General features: G+C 50.6%; 2 protein-coding genes across 2 annotated transcripts; both read right to left on the bottom strand.

The window, feature by feature from the left end:
• Positions 1-782: 782 nt before the first annotated feature.
• Kcnab3 (potassium voltage-gated channel subfamily A regulatory beta subunit 3) lies at positions 783-7,103 on the bottom strand. The gene is made up of 14 exons (XM_027427043.2): positions 6,834-7,103; positions 5,569-5,612; positions 5,444-5,481; positions 5,123-5,202; positions 3,791-3,835; positions 3,663-3,707; positions 3,454-3,497; positions 3,197-3,283; positions 2,890-2,975; positions 2,638-2,758; positions 2,462-2,556; positions 2,242-2,362; positions 2,001-2,089; positions 783-1,778 (listed from the first exon to the last, which is right to left on the bottom strand). The coding sequence occupies exons 1-14, from the start codon at positions 7,064-7,066 to the stop codon at positions 1,701-1,703; spliced, it is 1,206 nt and encodes a 401-aa protein (XP_027282844.1). The 5' UTR covers positions 7,067-7,103; the 3' UTR covers positions 783-1,700.
• An 876-nt stretch (positions 7,104-7,979) lies between these two features.
• Trappc1 (trafficking protein particle complex 1) lies at positions 7,980-9,850 on the bottom strand. Its single transcript, XM_027427044.2, has 5 exons — positions 9,699-9,850; positions 9,509-9,607; positions 9,301-9,371; positions 8,803-8,941; positions 7,980-8,337 (listed from the first exon to the last, which is right to left on the bottom strand). Exons 2-5 carry the CDS (start codon positions 9,605-9,607, stop codon positions 8,209-8,211), a joined length of 438 nt encoding a protein of 145 aa, XP_027282845.1. The 5' UTR covers positions 9,699-9,850; the 3' UTR covers positions 7,980-8,208.
• Between the last annotated feature and the right edge of the window lie 47 nt (positions 9,851-9,897).

Below are 9,897 nucleotides of genomic sequence, written 5' to 3'. Positions count from 1 at the left end.
ACTGTTTGTAACTCCAGTCTCTGGGGATCCAACACCCTCTTTTGGCCTCTGTGGCCACTAGGATGCAAGTGGTACATAAACTATACATGCAAGCAAAACACCCATATACATAAAAAGGGTGGGCAGGCTAACGAAATAGCTAAACAGGTAGAGGTGATTGCTGCCACCAATGACAACTGGAGTTTGACTCTTAGAACCCACATAGTGGAGGGAGATAACCATTAGTGTCCTCTGACCTCCACAAGAGCACTGTGGCATGTGTGTACACACACACACACACACACACACACACACACACACACACACACACACACACCAAATAAAATCTAAAAATGCAGGCTAGGCTGTGGTGGTGCACACCTTTAATCCCAGCACTAGGAAGGCAGACAGAGGTAGGTGGATCTCTGAGTCTGAGGCCAGCCTGGTCTACAAGCAAGTTCTGGGACAGCCAAGGCTACACAGAAACCCTGTCTCAAAAAGCCAAAAAATAAATAAAGGTGAAGCATGCTCTCCAGCTGCATCTTTCATTAGGAAGACAGAAGAGGAGAAGAGGACAGTGAAACCAACAAGATGCACCACTAAAGAAGGGATGAGGACCTGGGCCAGGGGCACCTGGTGCTTAGATCCTCCAAGAGAACCGTAAACAGGGGTCTGATGCCTGAGCCACTGGCATGAACGGAAAGGAAACCAGCTTTGAGAGCCTTCTAACAAAGAGTGAAAGGAAATGTTACTGAGACAGTGCCCCTAAGGCCCCACCCCCAGCCCCGTAATTTGAGACATCATGCGGATCAAGCTGAGATTTTATTTACAGTTCCCTGGGAAGTCTTACAGCAGAGAGGCCATCTTTATTGCTTTAGGTTTATTGCCAGGAAGAAGACTGCAGTCCTCTGATGCTACATAGAAGTCCAGTTCGAGCCCAGGTTTGTCCCAAACCTTTTACAACTCCGTGTTTTTGCCGGTGGCCCAAAAGCTGTCACTAAATCCTCCAAAGCACTTTGTTTCCTAAGGGCCACCCTGTCATTTCTGCGATACACCCACCAAATTTCTTTCTGCCTTTGGTAACATTGTGGTCCCCTCCTTTAAAATCCCCTCTCTGTAAGCACAAAGTGTGACCTAGTTCTAGATTTAAGTCCTCCACCTCCAGGCAGGAGGCAGGATTCTGGTTTCCCAAAGATTATCATTTGCTTTCTGCCAGGACCAGCCTGGCTTCTATTGAACAAATACTACAAAGCCCCTCCTGTGTTCCAGATAACACAATAACTCATTCGGTTCTTGCCAACCTTGATGACATTTCAAGGCTCAATTTTGAGGTACTCTCAGTGTTTCTTTTATCTGCTGGATGTTTTCTGGGTTTCGGCAATAGGGAAAAGAAACGAGCGAGACCAAATGGCTGAGAGAAGACGGCTCATGCCCGGCATTAGCGATAAGGCCTAGCCGTAGAACACACAGCAGGGGCGTAGGGGGGTGGGTGGGAGATCTACTTTCTCTCTCAAGCCCCAAGGCGAAAGGATATGGCTTTGTTCATGCGAATCGCTACTCCAAGCCGGGACTCGTTGATGGGCGGGGCTACCCTGATTCTGCCGCTGCGTGGGAGCAGGGTTGGGGGTGGGGAGGAGATCGGAGCTAGTGGGCCGGTAGCTGGAAAGTGGTTTCCCGGCAGGTGCAATCACTCTGCGTTGGGTCCCCGCGCCCCCAAAGGACTATTTCTTGGAATGCGATTTGTTCCCCAAGAGCGCATCTATTTCCATCACCGTTTGCGGCGTCAGCTGACTCAGCACCTTGAGAATGGACAGTGGAGAGGACAGTTTTTGCTGGGACACTGAGGAAGGGCCACAGTGGTACCCAATGAGAAAGATTCTCAGCTGTTTGGCTCTGTCTCTCTGGACTTTCCTTTGCAGCGGCAATTTTGTAGTCATTTCAGTCCATTCAGGGTTACAGTATGTCTTTGACTCTTGCATCAGGGGAGAGAAAAGGATTCTGTTTCTGAATCTCCAACTCACCTCTAGGGATCCCAGATGTTCCAGCAGCTGTTCTGCACTGGACACCCCCAGCAAGACTGAGCTGACACCCTCACTTCGGAGACACCAGGCTGGGATCAGAGGAAAAAGAAAAGTAACTGATGGGATCAGTGTGGGCATTTGGACTCCAGAAGTGTCTGAAGAGGTTCCTCTCTGAGGACACACTAGTCTAGGGATAAGTTTAAGAAGTCTTAGAGGGAGGCCGGCCCCTGTAAGGTCTCACCTATAGCAAGTTGGGCCACAGTGCAGTCTAGTTGGTGAGCGATGGGGAGAAGGTCCATGACTCTGGCTTGTTGCTTCTTGCCATCCTCACTCTGCACTTTTTCCTTGAGCCACTGGTACCCCTGGAAGCAAAGGAGAATCAGTAAAGGCCCTATCCTGTCCTTGACCACACAGCAGCCTAGATAGCCCAGACCTGCCTCCTTGGGCCTCCAAAATCTCACCTTGACAGTAGCCTTGCAAGTATCTTGAACTCGCCCATCATACTTGCTAGTAATGAGGCCACACGCTAGGGGAGACCAAGTAACCGAGCCAACACCTAAGAGCAAGAGGATTTGGTGTGGGACACGGACCTATGTGATGGGTGAAACGGGCAAGGTGGGGATGAGGGACTGCACACCAATCTTGTGGTAGAGCTCAGGCAGCTGCATCTCCACCTTCTCCCTCTGAAAGAAGTGGTTCTCCGCTTGCTCACACACAGGAGGGATCAGATTGAACTGTCTGGCCATGGAATAGGCCTCCTGGGTTGGTGTGGAAAGAAGTTAGGGGTCAGAGCAATCCTTCCATTTTCTTCCTTCTCAACACAGTGAGGTTTGGACTGATCGTGAGACAAGGGAACAGATATGGGATGGGGAGTGTCGGAGTCACATACCATGATCTCTGCAGCACTCCATCTGGATGTCCCCCAGTATAGGGCCAGGCCCTGATTGATGACATAGGTCATGGCTCTCACAATTTCTAGGTGCACAGGAGAGGAGAAGCCTCGATGTCTGGTCCATGAAATCCTGGACTCTAGATCTACCTCACCTAGACTGTCCACCCCAACAAGACGTGCTAGGGTCTGAGCCTCTGCTATGGAGGCTGGGGGAGTTTTGAGTGGGGGAAGCTGGCTTCCTGATGCCAATTTGAGAAAGTGCCCAGTTTTGAAGGGCTGTCAGGTTTAGGGGTGTTGGTTTTACCCTCCATAGGACTGTTAGGGTCTGAGCGATTGGCAAAGACTATGTCAACATATTCCAGTTGAAGGCGGTCCAGGGATCCTTGCAAGCCTGGAAGTGGGGGAGAGGAGAGGAAGGTAAATATCTTACCTTCAATTTGCTAAGAATTTAGACCACACCCCCTTGTCTCGGTCAACTTAACCTTCTACTTCAGGACTTCAGAAACAGTTCCAGTTCCTTTCATGCCCACCCACCTCAGGTTACCAGCCACTGATTCTCACCTTCAATGATGTGTTTGCGGCTCAAGCCTCGCTCAGTTTCTGCCCTGTAGGAAAAGGCTACATCAAGGATGGGGGTTATCTGGAGCTATGAGAAACTGGGATGGCATGAGTCCTCACAGGCAGAAGAGGGGGGCAGGTGTGGGACAGCAACCCCCACTCCCATCCCATATACCACACATTCTTTGTAAGTCTTCTCCCCAATTACTTACTGTCCTCCCCAAAAAATCTTAGTGGTAATAACATAGCTGGATCTCCTGGAAAAAACAAAAGGATAGATCCAATAGGAAAATGATATTTGGTTGATCATGTCTCCAGTAACCTGCAAAACTGGTCTCACCTCCAACCTTTGCTCTTGAGGATGTTGCCTAGGGTTCTTTCAGCCCTGAAATAAAGACAAGGTAAGGACTCTGATCTCTCCAGGATAGATCAATTCCTTTCCTGTCTCCCAGCTTGTCCCCTCTAGTAGAGAGAAAGGAGAGTGGGGAAACAGGAGCCAATTTGGAGTCTCAGAACAAAGGAGAGGGGCTCCTGGAGCTAGTAGTGTAATCATATAATTTTTATTCATTTGCCCATGTTGTGTATCAGCTGTGTACCAATTCCTATTGTGGGTGCTTAAGGGGTGTAATATAATGAGGTGAGGGAAATAGACTTGAGTCAGGGAGGACACTGCCTTTTCTGGTTTCAGTCTTCAGTCATCCAGGTTCTCTCCTTCCTCTGCCTCTGTAAATCAGCCAGCATCCTCCTAAAGCCCCCTCTGATTCTGCCTGTGAATGCCAGTCTATGGTGAGTCCTTCTCACCAGCTCACACAATCCCCTCCTGCCCCCTTGGAAAGAGGATCTCAGTTTGTAGCTCAGGTTGGCCTCAAATTCCCAACCCTCTTCTCTTAGCCTGGAACTACAGGTGTGTGCCATCACACCCAGCCTACACAGTTCTGTTTGTTAGCACACAACTATGGGCTGTGACAAGTCTTGAATTATTGAAACACTTTACAGTGTTGGAGCTCTTGTATGTCCCATTTGTACAATCACGTGGACTGTTTGTATACTTTTTAAGGTTATGTTGACCTCTTTCTGAAATTGTGCATGCCTCTATGGAGGGTCTTGGGAAGACAAGTTCCATGGAGGTGGGAAGCCTCTGGCTGAGCAGCAAATGCAGTTGTATAAAGCAGTCATTTGCTCTATGTCAGAAGGTAGTACAACGGGTGTCATGGATGCTCACAGAAGGTTATGACCAACTCTGGGCAAACTCTTCTTGGAGGATTTGACATTTGAGCTAAATCTTGAAGAAGAATGTTTATCAAATAACGAGGCAGAGTAGACCACTCTTGACTCTGGCTGCTCCCAAAGTAAAGTCATAGGCAAATGATGTGATGTGGTGTGTTTGAAAATACAGCTTTGTAATCTTAAGGATAAATTTGTTGGTTTTACTTTTATATGACTGCGCAGTATGTCTACAGACCTCTAATCCAGAGAGGGAAGTGTTGTGAGAACTACAACTCCCATAATACATGGAGCAGGGTGTGTGTCTATGAGCCTGGAAGGTGGACTTTAGTGTTCCCAGAATTCCCAGGTTTTTTTTTTTTTTTTTTTTTTGAGGGAAACAAGAACCCCTGATGTTCTCTCAATCTGCCTTCCAAATACAACTGTGCTCTTTCACCCCAGTTCTTACTTTCCTGTGGCGTACACTTCAGCAGTGTCAAACAGGTTTACACCATGCTCATAGGCTACTGTCAGCACATCTTCTGCTGTCTAGGGAGGTGAGAAGAAGTTGAAGATGAACAGCTGCCCCTTAGTTATCTCCCTCCCTGCATCCTAACCCACAGCACTTTAGTCCTGGTTGCCCCATTTTCTCTCCTTTGCCCATCCCCAGCCTTAGATCCCATTACCCCCCCCCCAAGCTTGTCCAAACCCTAACCAGGTCCACTTCTTTCTCTCCCTATCCCCTCACCACAACCACCTCTACCCTGTCTCTAGGTCCCATCACTTATACCTCATCTGAGATCTGAGAGCCAAATGTGACCCAGGTACCTGCAAGACAGAAGCCCGACGTGTGAGAACTGTGGGAGTCACACTATAAAATAATGCCCGTTTTCTCTGATTTCTATTCTAACTCACCAAGGCCAAGACAGGACACCCGGAGACCAGACTTTCCAAGGTTCCTACAGGGCACAGAAGCAGCAGGGAAGGGTGAAGCCTCCACTGGGGACTTGGATTATCAGTCCCCAGATCCTGTCCTTCCAAACTGAGAAGCCCTCAAGGGTCTCAGTCCAAAGAAACCCAGACCCAGTGGGTTGTTGGGATGGACAGTGCTATCCCCATAGCAGAGGCCCTAGGAATATTGTTGAAAGAACTCAAGTGAACAAATAGTGATTGAGTGTTCTCTGAGAGCCACTGTCTAGCACCTGTCATCTGTGCCTTCTGGTTTGTCTTTCTTCTAGGTGAAGTCCTGCCTGCTTCTGAGCCATCTCTGGGATGTGGGCTTCGAAAAACGTGGCCGATTGTGGTGAGTTTGAGAATAGGCTCTCAGTCAAAGAATGCCACACTAAAGGGTGACAATAGAAAAATGTAGGCAACCCCAGTTCAGAACTTGACTAGACACATAGATGGGGCCTCAGCAAAGGCAGACGTCGGGATGGGGAGGATTTGACAGGAAGTCTGTTTCTCCTTCTCTTCATTGACTTCTGAGGGTTGAACTACAAATCCTTCTTCTCTTTCCAAGGCACAGATTAAACAGCTCTACTTCCTAATCAGGGCTGCTACAGGGAGAGGATTGCATACTTCAGGGGACTAAGCTAGGTCGAATCAATGACCTCAGCATACTTCCAAGAAGTGCCCCCCTCAAGTTCTGAGAGTCTCTGGCCTGCAGTCCCCTGAGTTAAAGTATCATTTCCATAGCCTTTCCCACCCAACTTTTGTCTTGAGGATGAAAGATATGATCTGTCCCCTTCCCCTCTCCTGCCCTACCTCACCCTGGGAAGGTCGAGAGAGAGTGGCCTCGGGGCTGATGGGGGCAATAACTGGGTCATGCGCCCCAACCGGCCAGAGTGAGATTGTTTCCCTTCCTCCTCTCCCCAGGACGCCAACCCAAGGACACTCCATTGGAGGTGGGAAGCAGCCTGGAGATCCAGGCGTTCCCCGCTTTTTTTTTTTTTTTTTTTTTTTTTTTCTTAAGGAGGGCATGACAGGACTCTGTCAGCCTTGGTAAACTTGGTCCCATAGTTAGGGAAACTAACAGAGACCAAGAGAGGGAGTGCCAGTGACGGAAAGAAGAGGGGAATGACCCTTTAAGCTAACTTTGAAGGGGTCATGGCGACTAATCCAGAAAACATCAGGAGTCCCGAAAGGGAAGTGAATGGGTAGGCTGCCTGGCTACCCCATACCTGTATTTCATGCCAGTGCTTCGGCCGGTGCTCTCTCGAAGGGCCCCAGCGGGTGCTGGGGGTCGGGGGACCAGTGCAGCTCGTGACTTGGGTCCACCCCCCGGAGGGTTCCCATGCCCTCCGCCCACTGGCCCCCCATTACCGCCCCCTGGACCCGGCCGGGGTCCGCACAGACGGTCCTCACTGCTCCGGCTGCGAAGGTTCTGCTCGGTACACGCGATAGACACCTGCATGCCGGCTGGCCAGGGCGGGGAAGGGGGCTCGGAGGGAGAGCGGAGGGAGCGGGAAGTCCGAGGGCAGACACCGGTGTGGTGGTAGCGCGATCCCTGGGAGAGCGGGAAGGCTGAGGAGGCTGCAGCTAGAGCCGCCAAACGGGATCGGGCCCGCGGGGGCGGGCTGCTGGAGGTCGCGGGGTTTGCGGCGGGAAAGGAAAACCGGGGGGTGGGGGGAAGAGCTGGTGCCAGGAGTGGTGGGTATTCAGATGCCGGGAGCTGTGATGCAGGGAGTAGGAGGATAAATGGGTAAGGATAAAGATAAAGACGAGGGAGGACGGTCTTCAAGGATGGAGACCCAGGGACAAGGGGTGGCGAAAGACGGGTGCCACTTCAGCTGGAACCGCTGCGGGACCGCTGTGCTCCCAGCCGCGTCGGCAGCGAGCCCAGTTCATCAACATACAGGCCCCGCCCCTTCATTTGCATGGACCCGCCTGCCTCCCAGCCGAACACGCTGCTTTATCTGCATAAGCCCCGCCTGCGGAAGGCTCAGGAACTTAAAACAATCAGAGTGCCTTGGTAAGAACATCCCGTTTTAGGAACGTGGCTCTCACTTTCTGTGCTTGAAGCATGTCAACTTTCCTCCAGGTCAGTGGCACGCAGTCCAGAGGGGCTTTTTTGTCCCCCAGAAAACAAGGTTCGGAGACAAAGCAGGATGTGTGTGCTATATCTAGCAAGTGGCTGCAAACGATGCTGCTAAAATCCTAAAATGCAACAAAGAATTATCCAGCTGATAAGATGCGAGCAGTAAAACAGCGGAGAAATCTGCTAGGAAAACCTCTTTATAGGCTTCAGGGATGTGTGCCTACCCTAATTCTCATCTTTGTGGGAGTCACACTGGGAGGGGCCACAGAAACTCAACACTCAGGCAGCAGAGGGTGACAAAAAGTTTATTCTGTGTTTCTCAGAGTCAAGCAGGGGATAAAACTGTCACGGACTCCTTTGGGCATCATTCTTATGACCTGAAGGCAGTAGTGGGTGGTGGACCTTCAGGGTGAAGCTCTTGGGGAGGACAGGGAGGTGGAAGGGGTCACAGTGCCACAAGTCACAACGGTCCAGGGTCCAGACAGTCACAGATTCTTCTGAGGGGTGAGGTAGATGTTTCAGCCCGCTCGGGCAGAGAAGAAGGGCAAAGATCGGACATAGGAATCTAGCCGGGAGCGGAAGAGCTCACTTTGCACAGTCTGTCCCAGTGGGCACAGAGGATTCTTCACGACCAACTCCACATACAGCTGTGGAGAGGATAGTGTGTGAGCCAGATTTGGGACACTTCTCAGTTTCAATCTCAAACCTGGTATAACCTCAAGGATGTAAGTATACACAAAGGGGGTGGGGTGGGAGAGATGGCTCAGCAGTTAAGAAAGCACACTGCTTTTGCAGAGGATAGTCAGTGCCCAGCACCCAGGTTGAGTGGTTCACAACAGCCTGTGATCCCAGCTCCAGAGAATCTGTCACTCTCTTCTGCCCTCCACAGACACCTATACTCACATGCACACACCCCCTCTAAACAATACATATAATTAAAATTAAACCATTAAAGTCCACTCAACCTACCCTCAGGAAAAGCTATTACTGTTCAAGGAGCTGAAGGCTCTGGAGAAAACTGAGTTCAATAGGGATATAATACTGAAGGACTAGGGCAGAAAACTTGAGGGACTCCTAGGGCTCTGGGAGGAGGGCTCCCGGCTGACACTGACCGCACTGTAGATGTGGTGTAGCACATCTCGGATAGGACCCACGCCCAAGTCAGTATTCATGACAACCTTGATTCCAGTGGGCGTTTCGTAGTAATGGAGTTTGTACCGGCTAGTTTGGAAAGACAGAAAGCCATCCTTCCTGCAGAAATGGGTATTGAAACAGGAGTGGGATCATTCCCAAAGAAATATTTGTGATACCCTCAAGGTCAACTCCTTCCTATTCATATAAACAGATGGTCTGTGCCAGTCTCATTGAATAAATAAAAACACCTACCATCATCTCTACCCCTCGACTTAGTTACTGATGGCTTCACCCGCCCTACTCTCGGTACTCTCCCTGCAGCCAGCCCCTCCAGCTAGCTTCATAACTTTTGTTCCAAATTCAGCCTCTCTCTCTTATGTCTCCCTCCCCTCTCTGGGGCCACATGCCAAAACTATATCTCCCACTCCCAAGGCTAGTTAGCCCTCCCTTCAGCATCCCCTCTAACACGACCGTACATGTCTAGCGGGGACATCTTGCTGACAAACGAACGAATGGAGAAGAGCATCCCATACATCAGCTTGTACTCCTAGAGGGAGAAGGGGTAGAGTTAGGTCTCGGTTATGGAATGAGACAGGATGGGAGTGAGAAGGAACCGGGATTTGGAGAGGAAGGACTGGGCTGGGACTATGTGCGTTTGGGGGTATGCCGGGACCCTCTAATCACCTCTTCCTTAGGGATCCCCGCTTGCTTCTTGCGGTGCCACTCGCTGTAGTGTAGACACACTCCATTCCGGTCAAATAGGTACAGATTGTGGACCGTCATCTGCAAGATAAAGAGCCTCGATCGATGGCATGCACCCGACTCTGTAGAACCGGGTTCTTCAGTTAGGTGAGATCCCCACCTCCGAACTCACCGGAATTGCTGCGAGTGAGGGTGACAAGCTACTTCCGGTTTCCAAAGCCCAGCTGGGTTTCAACCTGCACCGGCAGAGCAGTAACTCCGCCCGGATAGTCTTGCCAGACTCCGCCTCTCTGCCGCAGCCAATGCATGCGCGCCGATGCCGCACGTATGCGCACTCAGGCCTCTGAAGCCCAGTGAGGTGTGGGAAGCGT

Source organism: Cricetulus griseus, chromosome 7, assembly GCF_003668045.3.
Source record: "Cricetulus griseus strain 17A/GY chromosome 7, alternate assembly CriGri-PICRH-1.0, whole genome shotgun sequence".
NCBI lineage: Eukaryota > Metazoa > Chordata > Mammalia > Rodentia > Cricetidae > Cricetulus > Cricetulus griseus.
This window is presented reverse-complemented; position numbering and strand designations above follow the sequence as displayed.

Bases quoted from the DNA above. Each gene is read 5' to 3' on its own strand.
- Kcnab3 (XM_027427043.2), bottom strand. From the start codon at position 7,066: ATGCAGGTGTCTATCGCGTGTACCGAGCAGAACCTTCGCAGCCGGAGC. The intron at 2,976-3,196 runs GTAAAACCAACA...CTGTGCACCTAG, and splicing joins CCCTAACAGTCCTATGGAGG to AAATTGTGAGAGCCATGACC. The intron at 2,363-2,461 runs GTGAGATTTTGG...CTTTGCTTCCAG, and splicing joins CTTGCAAGGCTACTGTCAAG to GGGTACCAGTGGCTCAAGGA.
- Trappc1 (XM_027427044.2), bottom strand. From the start codon at position 9,607: ATGACGGTCCACAATCTGTACCTATTTGACCGGAATGGAGTGTGTCTA. The intron at 8,942-9,300 runs GTACGGTCGTGT...CCATTTCTGCAG, and splicing joins AAGATGTCCCCGCTAGACAT to GAAGGATGGCTTTCTGTCTT. The intron at 8,338-8,802 runs GTCAGTGTCAGC...TCCTCTCCACAG, and splicing joins TACACCACATCTACAGTGCG to CTGTATGTGGAGTTGGTCGT.